The 16,410-nt window shown below is 43.7% G+C and overlaps 1 protein-coding gene across 8 annotated transcripts in view; it reads right to left on the reverse strand.

Moving 5' to 3' along the window:
• MPDZ (multiple PDZ domain crumbs cell polarity complex component) overlaps positions 1-16,410 on the reverse strand; it is a 257,792-nt gene that overhangs the window by 20,813 nt on the left and 220,569 nt on the right. For all 8 annotated transcript variants that reach the window (XM_040358412.1, XM_040358432.1, XM_040358424.1 and 5 more), the window contains 4 exons: positions 15,030-15,116; positions 11,352-11,448; positions 6,498-6,538; positions 5,735-5,857 (listed from right to left, as the gene is read on the reverse strand). In XM_040358412.1, the coding sequence (XP_040214346.1) occupies positions 5,735-5,857; positions 6,498-6,538; positions 11,352-11,448; positions 15,030-15,116 (348 nt within the window). The remainder of the gene's footprint in view (positions 1-5,734; positions 5,858-6,497; positions 6,539-11,351; positions 11,449-15,029; positions 15,117-16,410) is intronic.

A 16,410-nucleotide genomic window follows, 5' to 3' on the forward strand; every position in this document is an offset into this window, starting at 1 on the left:
ACACCACCATGTATTGCCATAGCGAGCAAAGTCTGTTGTGTTCCTTGGGAAAGCTGGCTCATTACTTCTGCTGAGGGATAGCAGAGACAGAGCTCCCATTGGCCGGAGGAGAAAGCAGTGTACAATGTATGAGAGGATGCTCAATAATGTGTGTTGACATTGTGTCAGTTTAGTGTGCATGCTGTGTATAACTGGACCAAGAAAATTGAAGGTGTATGACAATGAGGAACTGAACTGGTAACTGCAGACACACTGCAATAAATTCATGCACATATTTCTGACAGCAACATGAATCTGTTGCAGGCATTGACATCTGTTGTGTGGAGACACGACAATTCTAAAGATTGCCTTCAACAGTATAAATTCCAATAATCGTTTCCTGCATGTTATTAATTCATTTGCACAAATGGGGGAGTGTATCAAAACCAGGGCCATTTGAAGGAATTTGGGGGGCCCCAAGCAAAATGGACATAGAGGCCCCCCAACCCTCCCCCTGCAAGCACACAAAGCCTACAGGAACCGGTGGGCGGCCTCCTCCTGGCGGCTCCGGACTGTGAGGGAAGGAGGGGAGAGGGAGGAGGAGGGGAGAGGGAGCCAGGCAGGACACGAGCGGCGCATGGATACAGACCGACGGTAGCGGTGATCTTACCGAAGGCCGGGACAGACTCGTGTGCGGTGCGCCCAGGGGTGTATTTAGGTTTTGTGCTGCCCTAGGCCTGGTGAAACTCGCGCACCCCTTACGTTTTAAGACTCGTCCTGTCATTTTCATGGGATGAGGACAGAGGGACAGGGTGGGATGAGCACAGGGGGACAAGGTGGGATGAGCACATGGTGGGATGGGGCAGGGTGGGATGAGCACAGGGTGGGATGGGGACAGGGGGACAAGGTGGGATGAGCACAGGGTGGGATGGGGACAGGGTGGGATGAGCACAGGGTGGGATGGGGACATGGTGGGATGAGTACAGGGTGGGATGAGCAGAGTGTGGGATGAGCAGAGGGTGGGATGAGCACAGGGTGGGATGAGCACAGGGTGGGATGAGTACAGGGTGGGATGAGCAGAGGGTGGGGTGAGTACAGGGTGGGATGAGTACAGGGTGGGATGAGCACAGGGTGGGATGAGCACAGGGTGGGAAGAGCACAGGGTGGGAAGAGCACAGGGTGGGATGAGCACAGGGTGGGATGAGCAGAGGGTGGGATGAGTACAGGGTGGGATGAGCACAGGGTGGGATGAGCACAGGGTGGGATGAGCACAGGGGGACAGGGCATCCTTTTAATTTGGGGGGAGAGAGTGGTATGGGGATATGTGCTGGGGAGTGATTTGAGAGGGAAGATGATATGTGCTAGTGGGGGGGGGGGGAATCGGGGGGGGGGCGAAACGCCCCCCCGCGAACCCCCCTCCTCCCGCACGGAGAGCCGCACAGCTGAATCCTGGAGTTCAGTGCAACTGCACGCTTCGGCACTGAACTCCAGGATTCAGCTGTGCGGCTCTCCGTGCGGGAGGAGGGGGGTTCGCGGGGAGCCTATGAACATAGCAGCAGGCAGACAGACGAGCCCTTACTAGCTCGGGGCCCCAAGCAATTGCTTGGCTTGCCTGTCCTGTTGCGACGGGCCTGATCAAAATAGTAGCAGACAGAATCTGGAGCAGTTTTTTTATGGCAACCAATCAGCTTCTGACACTAACTGGTTGCCATGCACATCTGCTCTATATTCTGGCTGTTTCAGTTTTGATACATTTCCCTCTATGTATATACAGTTGTGTGAAAAAGTATTTGCTCCCTTTCTGATTTTTTTTTTGCAATCATTATCACACTTAAATGACTCAGATCATCAAACAAATTTTATTATTACACAAAGATGACCCGAGTAAATACAAAATGCAGTTTTTAAATTATAGTTTCCTTTATTAAGTCTAAAAGCTGTCCAAACCTGCCTGGCTTCATGTTAAAAAGTAATTGCCCCCTAAACCTAATGACTGGTTGTGCCACCCTTGGCGGCAACAACTGCAATCTAGTGTTTGCGATAACTGGCAATGAGTCTTTCACATTGCTGTGGAGCAGGTTTGGCCCACTTTTCTTTGCAGAATTGTTTTAATTCAGCCACATTGGAGGGTTTTCCAGCATGAACGGCCTGTGTAAGGTCATGATACAGCATCTCAATTGCATTTAAGTCTGAGCTTTGACTAGGCCACTCCAAAACCTAAAGTTTGCTTTGTTTGAACCATTTTGAGAAGGACTTGCTGCTGTGTTTCGAATCATTGTCCTGCTGCATAACCCAATTGCACAGTCTGAGGTCAAGAACTGATGGCCGGACATTCTACTTTAAGATTTTCTGGTAGAGCTCAGAATTCATGTTTCCATCAATTATGGTAAGTCATCCAGGTCCTGGAGCTGCAAAGCAGCCCCAGACCATCACGCTACCACCACCATGCCTGATTGTTGATATGATGTTCTTGTTATGAAATGCTGTATTCGTTTTATGCCAGATATAATGTTTTTGTCTCATCAGTCCACAGAATATTTGCCCAAAAGTCTTAGGAATAATTAAGATGTTTTTTGGTAAATGTGAGATGAGCCTTTGTGCTCTTTTTGGACAGCAGTGGCTTTGGCCTTGGAACTCGCCCAGTCTCTTACTTATTGTTGAATCACAAACACTGATCTTACATATCTTTAGATGTTGTCCTGGGTTCTTTTATGACCTCCTAGATGAGTCTTCGTCATGTGTAATTTTTGTAGGCCGGCCACTCCTGGGAAGGTTTACCACTGTTCCAAGTTATCTCCACTTGTGAATAATGGCTCTCCCCGTGGCTCACTGGAGTTCCAAAGCCTTAGAAATGGCTTTGAAACCCTCCCTAGACCAATACATGTAAACTACTTTGTTTCTAATCTGTTCTTGAAGTTTTTTAGATAGTGGCATTGCTATGTGGCTTTTTGTGTTCTGTTGGCTTGCTTCACTTTTTTCCGACAGCTTCTATTTATGCCATTTCTTGATTCAACAGTTCTGGCAGTAATCAGGCCTGGGAGTGGCAAGTGAAATTTAACTCAGCTTTCCAAAAAATTGTGGTTAATCACAGTTCATTCATGATTCAGCATGGGAGGGGGCAATTACCTTTTCACATAGGGCCAGACAGGTTTGAACAGCTTTTTTCCCTTAATAAATGAAATATATTAAGGAATTACTCGGGTTATCTTTGTATAATATTACAATTTGTTTGATGATCTGAATCCTTTAAGTGTGAGAAATATGCAAAAATAATAAAAAAATCAGAAAGGGGGAAAATACTTTTTCACACAACTGTAACTTCCCAGTCTAATCTTTGTTCTTTATCTCTAATCATGAGTGGACATATGCTACGATTCCCAGATTTATCATTATCCAATGAATGTATTTCAGTTAGTCAAGAACTCTTGTCTCTTGTCTAAATTACCTTTTTATCGAATACTCTTTACTACAGTAGTTTTACACCTTCTGAATGTTACAATCAGATATTCTTCTGTTCTATTCTTCAACCTGTCATCTTGTTGTACTATCCACCAACTATTTCTTATAACATCTTTGATCTCATCTGCCATGGGGGAACAATGATCAACTTTCCTTTCATCTTTCATCTTCCTCAGTTTAATCAAATCCTACCTAGTCAATTTACTTTCTCTTATCAAAGCTCTCCCAACCTCTTTCTGTCATATTCTCTGTTTGCCAATCTCACACTTCGTTCTTTAACTTGTTGTAGAAAATCCTCTTTATGTCTATTATTGCATAATAAGTGCACAAATTGATCAAAAGGGTTTACAAGTTTAACTTTGGATGGGCAATAGATCCAATAATGTAAAGTATAATACATACGGTATATATATTATAGTAAAAGCATTAGATGCCATTTCTATACTCAAGAGTAGTAAATTCATTTTTTTCATCTTTAAATCTAGAAAAGATATCTCTGTCCCTCAAAACTCTACTGTAAATTCCACATAAAGTAGAGTTCAGCATTAAGGAATCACAAACATTCCATATATTATATGTTGATTACCCAAACATTGGGGGAATTGTCAATGTAGCATGCCCATAATAGAATGTACATACAGGTTTTGTGAATTCAGTACCCATTCCTGCTCCCAGACAGCAAAGAACCTAGGGGCCATTGACGTGCACATCACCATACCATTAACTGATGGAACCATTTACCATCAAATAGGAAGGAAATACTTTCTAATGCAAATCTCAGACAATGAGCAATACATGTAACATTCTGTTTCTATTAGCTTGAATGCCTTTTTTGTGTGGATTGTGACTATAAAAGGAGAAGTAAATTATTATTAGCTTGTCTTCCAATAATACCCTTTGGAGTTGAAAAGGAATGCTTCACATTTGATTTAAATTCAGAATGATCCAAGAATACAAAATTGCTCCAAGTTTGGACAGAGTCTGTCTAAAAAATGTATCAAGTAATGAGCCCACAGACAAAGGGGGTGTAAAAGTAAAACTACCAAATCAAAATTCACATTATCTATGGAGGTTCCCAACATAATTTTGTTTCCCCCTGTAGCAAATCAGTTGGATCTAATAAAACAGGAATATTTTCATTAGTGAGCATCTGATGTACCATACGTGGACCTATAGTTACATCTTAATAAACCTCATATTACTGTGTGAGGATAACCATCAATGCACAGGGAAATCTGCCTATCTGTCTATGCCTGAAATGTAAACAGTGGACAAAGTTGGAATGTGAGGTTCTGCCCAGGACAGGATCCTTCCTTGATGCAGCGAGACTTCTGGTGGTTGTACCCCTGGAGGGTGTTTATTGTAACGTGTTTGTACGCACTGTTAGATTATTAGTAATCGCGTATAATTTTTTCATGATCCATTTATCCCATTTGTTGTATGGGTGTTTATTATATTTTATTTATGTTTTGCAGCATTTAGTGCACCGAGAAGCTGTTTGTGTTAATTCAGTAATTCAGTAATTTTTGACACATTTATATACTTTTACCACTTGTTGGGGTCATTGACTGTATTTCACTTAGGGGGATACTACCTCTGTAGGGTGTTCACTGTCAAATTTTGATTGTACTATATAGAACTTATTGAGCAGCACAGCATTATTTAATATTAATTTTATTTATTGGTGTGGGAACACATTGGGGTGCCTGCGGCAGCTCAGTCTTTGTAACATTCATTTGGCAGTGTGCAAGACTTTTGTTTGTATTTTGAAGAAATAAGTTTGTCTTTAATACAAAAGGGCTGAAGACGTTCTCCTAAAACACTAGCAAAAGCTGAGGCATGCTGGTAAAGGAGGGCATTCTCTGACTGGACATGGTCTAGATTATGATGTCACTACCCGGATTCGCCACCTTGTTAAACTGAAGATGATCTGCATTCATTGCGAAGAATGCCAGGTGATCTCAGAACGGCGCCTCAGCTGACAGTAGCAGCGCTCTACTATAGTGATTCTCCACTTCCACAGTGGTCCCACAGGAATAGTATATGAACACGTACACTGGCTTAAGCTGGACCAGTGTAACTATGCAATAAAATCCCATACCTGGAGTTTAGATTAGCAGTTGACCTGTGTTTTTTTGTTCACATGCCTGCATGCACAATATCTGTAGATTATCCTGTTTCCCTGCTGCACCGGGCACACTATTGAGTGGCTATTGAGGGCTGGTTATCTTATTCTATCTTCACTGCTTTGTTAATCACTGGCTTAAAACAAGTGTGTCTATATAGGTAAACTTACTCTGAGCTTCCCTGTCTGTGCCACAAGTCCATTTGCATGCATCATGGCAATAAAAATGGGCACATCTCCGAGAGGACTTCCAACTCCTCCTGCAATGCTGACTCCCAAGGAATCTGAGGGGCCCTGTGGAAAAAATAGGTTGGATAAAGTTAACTCCTTAAGCCACCAGTGTGTGTCACAGCTTATTATGCAAACAATTTCAGTGGTATGTACACTTTGCCAGTCCATGCTGTTCATGATATCCAAATTAATTTGGTATGGTTTAGCACACCCATGGCAATATTTTGAAGTGTTAATCTTTTTTGTTTTTTCTTGCTTTATTTCACAAGTTCTTAAAGATAAAGCCAAACCAAAACTGGAGAGCTAAAACACGTTTTGAATAAGCCAGAATTTTTTTCTCTGGTGAAGTCCAAACCTCATCCTGACAGTAGCCGGATGACAATCACAGCCAAAAACTAACTTTACAATTATCCTCAACCCGTAGCCTTACTTACCCCTAGACTGACCCAGTGCACCAGTGTTTGCTATGACAGCTTGCAAGGAGAGATGATTGGCTCTCTCACAATCAGCAGTTATCAGGGCTGTCACCAGGTAAAAAGGCGACCATTGCAAATGCATGTGTACCTTACGTTCAGTACGAAATGCCCCATTGTTCACCCCATTTTTTTATTTTTATTTTAAAAGCAAATATTTAACTTTCAAAGCATATTTTCAATGCCTTACTGAGTAATTGTTTTCCACACTACACACAACTCGCATTTACCTTCTTGATTTCCACTGTCCTTAAACCTTGAATTTCTGAAGCTGCGAAAAAAAATAATAATAATAAAATAAGTTCAAGATCACTGAACAGTGAATCATTTGCTAATGGAGCAAAGTCAGCCTATTTGCCAAAATGTTGGTAAGACAAGGTGACCTCCACGCATATACGGCTATAAACAAGAAAGACACAAAGCAAGCAAACCCCCCGCACTTATTACACAGAACAAACAGTAAGATCATTTTTCAGTGTTTCTATTTTCAAGCAATTTGCAGAATATATTATTTACTGTGACAGGCTTACAGCGCTGAAATAAAGTCAGCTTAACCTTAAATGTTTTGCCTTGCTTTGAGAACTCCTACACTCTTCTATATGAAATACTGTAAAAAACATAATAGGACATTGAAAAGAATATATACATTTAGAAAGCATACAGCATATAGTTTAAGGCCCAGATTCTGAAAGGGCTTATGACGGCGCAACGCCATGTGCACCGTCGTAAGTCCTAATCTGGGCCGTCGTATCTATGCGTCGTATCTTTCGCCGCTAGGTGTCGCCTCCGTCGTTTTCCCGATCGAGTATGCAAATTAGCAAAATATGCGAATTCCCGAACGTACGCGCGGTCGACGCAGTGAAGATTCGACGTTTACATTAGATTTGCGACGCGTAAAGTTGCCCCTGCTATATGAGGGGCAACCAATGTTAAGTATGGCCGTCGTTCCCGCGTCGAAATTTAAAAATTTACGGCGTTTGCGTAAGTCGTCCGTGAATGGCGCTGGACGCCATTTACGTTCACGTCGAAACCAATAACGTCCTTGCGACGTCATTTCGCACAATGCACGTTGGGAAATTTTAGGGACGGCGCATGCGCAGTTTGATCGGCGCGGGAACGCGCCTAATTTAAATGATCCACGCCCCCTACCCGGATCATTTGAATTAGGCAGGCTTGCGCCAGAGGATTTACGCTACGCCACCACAACTTTACAGGCAAGTGCTTTGTGAATAAAGCACTTGCCCGTAAAACTAGATAAGTTACGCCCGCGGAGATTTACGCCGAGATACGAGAATCTGGGCCTTAGTGTTTATGGTAACCACAGATTGGCTACCAAAAACCTTTAGAACTTGATGGATACTTGTCTGGCATGGTAAAAATAAAGCAACATTAAAGTGGAAAGAATTCACCTTCCAGCGATGTGATGGTTACATCCCTCTCCGACTGCCATCGTCTTCTCTCTGGCCTACTGCTGAGTTTATCTCAGGCAATTGTGATTCATGAATTGTATGCTTCTCTGCAAACTGGGCAAATCTTTATGTTTTTTTTTTAGGCAAATAAAAAATAACCACAATTTGTCAATTTTATCTAATTTGGCAAGTGTCACAAAAATATATTTAGCTAGTCAATACACTTAAAGCGGAGTTCCATCCATTTAAAAGTCAGCAGCTACAAAAAGTGTAGCTGCTGATTTTAAATAAACAGACACTCACCTGTCCCAAGGTCCAGCGATGCAGGTGCCCGAAGCCTCACTCCTCTGCACAGTGCTGGCATTGTAACTGTTGGTGCCCCAGCTGTGGCTTCACACCCGGGCACGCACTTCTCATGCGCGAGCCGTGCTGCCTGTTGTGAATGGCTGGGCAATCTTCTGGGACCTGTGACGTGTCCCAGAAGATTGCAGGGAGGGAGTGGGGAGAGGTGAACTTCATTTTGGTGCCGTAGCACCAGGGGACGAAGTGGGAGATGGGTGCCTGTCAAAACTGGGTACCTGCTCAGTCCCCCAAAAAATGACATACCAAATGTGGAATGCCAGGGATTAACTGTACTTAAAGGGGAGTTCCAGCCAATTTGTATGTTTATTAAAAGTCAGCAGCTACAAAAAGTGTAGCTGCTGGCTTTCAATAAACAGACACTTACCTGCTCCAGCGCTCCAGCGACGCGCCGGCCGGGGGTCCGCTCCCCCCCTCCCCGGCCGGCGTCTTCATTCTCAGTGTGGGCACCCGGCCGTGACAGCTTTCGGCTTCACGGCCGGGCACCCACTGCGCATGCGCGAGCGGCGCGGCCCGGCGCTGCGCCGTGTAATTGGCCAGGAGATCGCCTAGGACCTGTGACGTGTCCTAGGCGATTGCCTACAGCAGCCCCTTCCTGTAGGCGATTAAGCTTAGTCGCCTACAGGAAGGAGGAAGTGGGACAGGAAGTCCCACTCTTCCTGAAGCCCCCACTCCCCCCCCAAAAAAAATTACATGCCAAATGTGGCATGTAAGGGGGTGAGGAGTGGGATAAGCGGAAGTTCAAATTTGGGTGGAACTCCTCTTTAAAGTAAAAGTTCAATTTTTGGGTGAAACTCCACTTTAAAAGTTAACCTGTCAAATTAATGAAGGATATGTTGAAAGATGCATAAGCAGAGGTTACTTTCCGCGAAAACGCTTGAACTCGATCTCTGTCCTTTTGAGCCTACCTTTTGACCAGTGAAGGTGTCTATAAAATGAAAGGACCAATAGAAATGCTTGACAGGCATGTGGAAATGTAAAGTTCTGCTTTTAAAGGAAAAGTAGAACTTTGCATTTATCTTCTTCTGCATAGCTCATGAGTCTACAGAAAATGTGACATGCAGTTTTCTTTAAAAGCAACCTCAACATTTTATGCTTGACTTAAACACAACTAAACATATGAATGTTAAAGTGGTTATAAATCTCTGACAAGAAATATGAACAACGCATATCCCCGCTATAGAGTGTACAGATCTCTACCCAGACCCCCAAGTGTCATTTCATTGTGCTGCCCTGTTCCTCTGCTATATGCACCTCTGTTTTCCTGAGACCAAGAGATGAAAAGGTGACAGGGGAGGGAGCTCCAGCACACAGCTTGTGATTGACAACCTCAACTCTGTTCCTACTGGGTGAAAAGGGTGTGTGCCCCTTCCCCTCCAATCAGCTCCTCTCACTGAAGCCCCATACACACCATCAGATTATCTGCAGATTTTTGTCTTCAGATTTACCAAAACCATTTAGTATAAGGGCCTGCCTGATTGCATACAAATTGAAACTCTTAAGGTTTGACCTCATAGTATATGGTTTTGGTAAATCTGAAGACAAAAATCTGCAGAAAATCTGATGGTGTGTATGGGGCTTTAGTGTGTAACTTCAGGTCCCCCCTTTTCTTTTTTTGAAAGCTCAAACAAACTGTATGAATTCAAAATTTTTTAAGGGCTGTAGAGGAGAAAGGGCTACAAATAAAGAGATAAAACTTATGTAGAAAGATATGTTTAATCTCTGACACTTCACTGGGTATATGTGTTTACAACCACTTTAATATTGTTGTTATTTAGGTTTCAATAAAGAACCTCAAAGTTAACAATCCGATCTTAAAGTGGCTGTAAGCCTTTAAGTATACACAGTGAAGTGACTGGCCTAAGGTGATATCACACTACACAGCATAGAGCAGGGAGCAGAGTGTAATCTGTTACCTGAGTGGATCGAAATGACCCCACCCCCACACACTCTCTTAAGGAAACATGCACAGCTGAGGCTGTCAATTACCCACTGTGTACTGCAGGAAAGGTGATTGGAAAGAGGAATGCAAGAGCAGGCAAAAGTTGCACTAGGTGCTTTGGGTAGAAGCAATAACATGACATTAAAAAATATGCTTTGTTCATTTTTCATTTCAGGGGTTTACAACAACTTTAAAAGATGTAGGACATATGCACATGGCAAGATGAGAAGGTACTACCAATAGACTGAATTGTACTGCATGAAAATTGACCTGTTACAAGCCATGTGGAGCAGTTAAATCCGAAGAACTCAAATGGAAATGGAGTATTATTGTCAAATGTAGTACTCCAAAAATAATTCAGACTTGGGCACTAAAATTCTTCTCATACAGTCACGTGTTTGTATAGTAATCTTTGATGCAAAGATATTATGTTTGAATGTACGCTGTATATTATCATTATTATTATACACGATTTATATAGCGGTAACAGTTTACGCAGCGCTTTACAATGTATAGGGGGACAGCACAATTACAGTACAGTTCAATACAGAAGGTACAGGAGGGCCCTGCTTGTAGAGCTTACATTCTAAAGGGAGGGGGTGGTGGTACAAAAGGTAATAGCTGCAGAGAATGATACTACTGGGCTTGTGCCTGGTGTTTTTACATTGGCCTGAAACTCCCAGGGTCATGGCACTAGAAAAATACACAGGAAACGAATTTCTGATGCAAGCATCACCCCAGTACCATTTTTTAGAGCTGGCCGTCAGCTTTCTTGTTAATTCAAACCTAGCGAATTAGAAAAAAATGTAATCTTTTTTTTTTATAAGAATAATAATAAAAAAATAATAAAGTGCCCCCATCCCTGTGCGATAATACTAGACATCCCATGTAAATCAAATGTGGTAACCTGTCAAGGCATTTAGAGCATCACCTATGAATAGTAAAATGTATGTAGTTTGTCGCTGTTGCACAGGCATGCGCAATTTTAAAGCGTGACATGTTTGATTATCCATTTACTCGGCATAACATCATCTTTTATATTTTACAAAAAAATTGGACTATGTATTCTGATTTTTTTTTGCATTAAATGTTTTCATGTCAACAAAAAGTGCCAGAAAAAAACTGGTCTGGAAGTGGATAGACGCTCTAAGTTTATGTATTGTGTGTTGATTGGAATCAAATGCACAAAAAAATAAAAAAAGAGTATACAGAAATCTGAATGATGCAATATAAAGCATTTTACACAAGCTAAGTTTCATTAAAAATTGCTTTTTGGTTTATTGCATTTATACCCAGCTGTCAGGCTAATATCCTTTGGCATCTGGATTTGTAATGACCAATGTAATGTCTATGAGGACATTTACACAACTTACAGTCAGTCTTTTTAGAAGTGCCGTCATGCTGTTCAGCTGTTGCAGATCCGGCTCCTGGAAAAGTGAACGATGTCAAGCTGCTGCTTCCCTCACTTATCTAGAAGATATAAAGTATGCCAGAATTAAAAAAAATACATAACTTAAACAAAATGTAAATGATATGTATATTTAATACAAGCACACAGTCTGTGGTTATAATCAAGTAATTTCAAGTCTATGAATGGAGCTTTTACTAACAAAGGCCTATAGGGCATCAGGTGTAAATGTGGATCATCTATAACTTGATCTTGTGGACAGGGGGACAGAGATACGGTTTCAGCAGTGGCAGAACTACCGCCATAGCGACCCACGCGGGCGCTATGGGGCCCGCAGCTGAGTGAGGATCAGGGGGGCCCGGTGAGGATAAGAGCATCGCCGGCATGGTCTCCCAGCCAGGGGAAGAGAGAGGAGAGGAAGAGGCGAGCTGTCTGTATCAGCAGAGAGCAGAATTGCCCGCTGTAATAGCTTTCATTAGAACTTCCAGTGTTCCCGGGGCTCATGTCACATAGCTCCACCTCTTGGTCCGGCACCTTTGATCGACAGAACGCCGGTCCAGTGTCGGACATGTGACATCATCAAAGGCGCTGGGCTAAGAGGTGGGGCTATGTGACAATGAGCCCCAGGAAGACAGGAAATTCAAATGAAAGCTATTACAGCGGGAAATCCCGCTCTCTGCTGATCCGGCCGGCTTGCCTCTTCCTCTGCACAGGTGAGGCTGTATTGGGCACAGGCAGGCCAGGCTGTATTGGGCACAGGCAATGCTGTATTGGGCACAAGTCACGCTGTATGGGGCACAGGCAGTTCAGACTGTATTGGGCACAGGCAGGCCAGGCTGTATTGGGCACAGGCAATGCTGTATTGGGCACAGGTCATGCCGCATTGGGCACAGGCAATGCTGTATTGGGCACAGGTCACGCTGTATGGGGCACAGGCAGGCCAGGCTGTATTGGGCACAGGCAGGCCAGGCTGTATTGAGCACAGGCAGGCCAGGCTGTATTGGGCACAGGCAAAGCTGTATGGGGCACAGGTCACGCTGCATTGGGCACAGGTCACGCTGCATGGGGCACAGGTCACGCTGCATGGGGCACAGGTCACGCTGTATGGGGCACAGGTCATGCTGCATTGGGCACAGGTCACGCTGTATGGGGCACAGGTCACGCTGCATTGACACTAGGGCGGCTCTGGGGGGCCCCATACAACATTTTGCTATGGGGCCCTGTGATTTCTAGTTATGCCCCTGGGTTTCAGCCCTGCAATGTCACCTAAACAATCTGGTAAACAATGTGCTGCATAAGCGATCCTCATAAGGTGAGGATTAGGAAGTGGTACTATTAACAATAAAAGATCACTGAGCAAAAAAAAATCATTATGTTCCAAATAGGAAAGGTAGCTGTGGGTTTTCCCAAGTATTCAATTTACTACAAATTCATCAATAAGACTTACTATGGTTAAATTGGGAATGACTATTAAAGGAGAATGTGACATCTCTTGTGCTTAGTGGAGAACTGAGCTGCTCTTAAATCTAGGCGCATAATCATGTATTTTCCAGTGCATTTTTACATACATTTTGGGAAGAGGATTTTATACACAAAACTCTGCTTTCCATGCATTCATATAGAAGTCTATAGTGCAAAAACACAGTGCTGCACCAAAGGAAGCACCTGCACTGTGCTGCATTGATGTGAATAGGCACCAAAAATAATAATGTGATTTCCATTGTTGTGCATGCCAGCGTGATGGCAAATGCAGGAGAAAATGCACTAGTGGAAGGCTTAAAGTGGTTGTAAACCCATTATAACAACTTTATGCTACAGGTAAGCCTATATTAAGGCTTACCTGTAGCTACCTTGGATATCTCCTAAACATGCACGGTTGCTTCAGTTAGATGTGCTGTTACTGGCAGCGCATGCGCGGGAGTGACGTCATGGCGGCTCCGGCCAAATCACAGCGCCGGAGCCACGATACCTAGAAGTAAGCTCCGGGTGAGATGTCCGAGGCTGGAGGATGGGTTGAGGATGGCTGCACGGGCTTTGATCTAAGGTAAGTAATACATAATGAGCTAGTATGCTATGCATACTAGCTCATTATGCCTTTGTCTTGCAGTTTTTTTTTATTAGTTTTTTTTTTAAAGGTTTACAACCACTTAAACCCTTTTGCTGCCACCAATGTGAGGCTTATGTCGGTGGCAGCAAAAGCTTTTAAACACACTCCCAAAAGTACTGCCAACCTGCCCCCTCCCTACCACCTGGCTCTTCTGTCCTTCCTGTGAGCCTGGGAGAAGCACGGCAGGTGACGATGTGCACAGTGGAGGACGAACAGCTATCGGTTCCCTATGTGATAGCAAGATTTTTAAAAAGGTTACATAAAAAGAAACTGTTTTCAGAACCTCTCCTCCCCAATGTATGTAAATGCATGGATTGTGTCTGTCCACAATTGAAAACTACCATTGCACAACACGTTAGGTATCACTGCACATGCTATAATTCACAGTTGACTCTAAACACATGACCTGTAAAGGCTTTTAAAGCGTTGCCTATGAAAAATTTGGGGTACTGAAGTTTTTTTCCAATTGTTAGCTGCACAGCTTGCCCTCTCCCATGGCACACTGAATCCTGGATTTAGGAAACCCAGTGTAGCAGTTGATATGTTAAATCAGACTAGTGTGACAACACTGCAAGCACATGTACCAGCAGCTTGTGTTATTTGGTGACAAAGGGTTATTTGCAGAGAGCCCTCCTCCCTTTCAGCCCAGACTTGCTTTTTTTTTTCTTTATTATGGGATAATGTGCGCTGTATTACCCACTTACATAGGAACAGTAAGGCGCATGGATGGGTAGATCAGATAATTTTCTTAGGCAAGCCATAGATAATGTGATTGTCTATACTGCAACCATGGGTTGCAGAAAAGAAAATTGCTAGACTCCCTCATCCCAGTCAGTGTTGATGGGGGAATCCCTCCCGCAGCATTATTGTGTTCTGCCAGCAGGGAGCCTTCCCTGTCGACAGAACACGATGATTACTGCTAGTGGCTCTAAACACCGGCAGTGATTGCACGCAAAACAAAAAAATTGACAGGCTAGCTGAACTGAAGTTGATTGATGGATCGACTTTAGTACAACCAGCTAGTCTATAGATGGTTCGAATCTCGGCCGGTGCTGAACCTGCGGAGATTCAATCCATCTATAGTCAGCTTTATGCTCGGCAGTGTGACCTGGACTGTAGACACATAACACATTTGGTTTAGTGTTTTGTACTGTTCACATTAAGACACACCTCTGTGTATTAGCTTAGATAGGCATGGTGACTGTAAAATACCACTCAATGCTGAAGTGGACATTAGTGTAATAATGTGCTGGCCCAACTGTAACTCCCACCGGGAAGTGCACAGCAGGATGAAAAAAAAGCCAGAATGGTCATGTCACTGCTTTTCCATTTCCAGAATAATTGATGAAATAAGAACAGAACGATGCACTGCAGAGAGGCGACATATATTAACAAACACTCCTGCATACTAGAGTTTTGCTTCCACACACTGATATATTTTGCTTTGGTGGGAAAAGTGGTTACAATTACAGAACTGCCGTGTCTGTCATCTGTAGCACTATGAAGCAATGGTTCAGTGATCTGTCTCATACTCACATGGCTGCCTTGTGATGTCCTTCGTTCTGAGTGGAAAGGTCCCGCTTTTATTCTTCCAACTTCAAGCTTTACTGTACCTAAAGAACACTGAAAGAAACACACATCATAAAGACACTGCTCTTGCTCCCCCTGCTGGAGAGAATGAAAACTGAATACTTTTCTGACCCTCCCTTACTAAAAAGGTCCTGTGCTTTCTGAGAAAAGTGTAACCACTCTGCACTTCAGATAATGCTGCAGTGCAGTTTTACAAACTAGGGGCCAGATTCACAAAAGGGATACGACGGCGTTTCTCCTGATACGCCGTCGTATCCCTGTTTCTATCTATGCGACTGATTCATAGAATCAGTTAAGCATAGATAGCCATAAGATCCGACAGGTGTAATTGTTTTACACTGTCGGATCTTAAGATGCAATAGCGCGGCCGCCGCTGGGGGGAGTTTGCGTCGTAAACCAGCGTCGGGTATGCAAATTAGGAGTTACGGCGATTCCCAGCGGTTTTTCGCGTTCGCTACGTCGCCACTAGTCGTCGTTTTAGGTGCCTTAACTTTACACAGCAATCGTATTGCTGTATAAAGTATGGCCGCCGTTCCCGCGTTGAAATTTAAAAAATAACGTCGTTTGCGTAAGCCGTCCGGGAATACGGAATTACGCTACGCACGTCGCCGTTCGAAAAAATTACGTCACTTCGCGCAAAGCATGGCGGGAGTTCGGAAACGGAGCATGAGTGGTAGGTCCGGCGCGGTAGCGCGCCTAATTTAAATGGCACACGCCCATTTAAATTGGCACGCCTTGCGCCGGAGGCCGCGGGCGTAGTTTTCATCGCAAGTGCTCTGTGAATCAGGCACTTGCGATGAAAACTTGCGGCGGTGTAACGTATCTACGATACGTTACGCCGCCGCTCCCCTACGTGAATCTGGCCCTAGGAGTATTCCTTATTTTATCAAAAGTCCTATTATTTTAAATATTCTTCCAAATGCAGACATGTGATTAACATATACGAAAATACAACAGCAAAGGGAGGTGTGTATGCTGGAACCAACCACCCGCTCTTCCTGCGAACGGTGGGCCTTTCATGGTGGTGTTTACCACTTCCTGGCCTCAATGTGATCACAAGTATTCTTTACACAGACAACTGTTTATCAACTTTAACACTCAAAGGATCAGGTAGGGTTCATCAAGCAGATATTTAAAGAATATGTCAACCCAGAATTTCATATTGCTGATATGCTGTACCATGTACTTGTATTACTCCCCTTGTGTGAAATCCCTGGCGTTCCTGCCAGTCCCTCTGCTTTCCTATTACAAATTAACCATTCAAGGCATCAGAAAAAAGCATGGTCAGTTCTCTAGCTGTGCTGGGAACTCAGCTTGCTCTCCTCCA

Source organism: Rana temporaria, chromosome 1 (assembly GCF_905171775.1).
Source record: "Rana temporaria chromosome 1, aRanTem1.1, whole genome shotgun sequence".
Classification (NCBI taxonomy): Eukaryota; Metazoa; Chordata; class Amphibia; order Anura; family Ranidae; genus Rana; species Rana temporaria.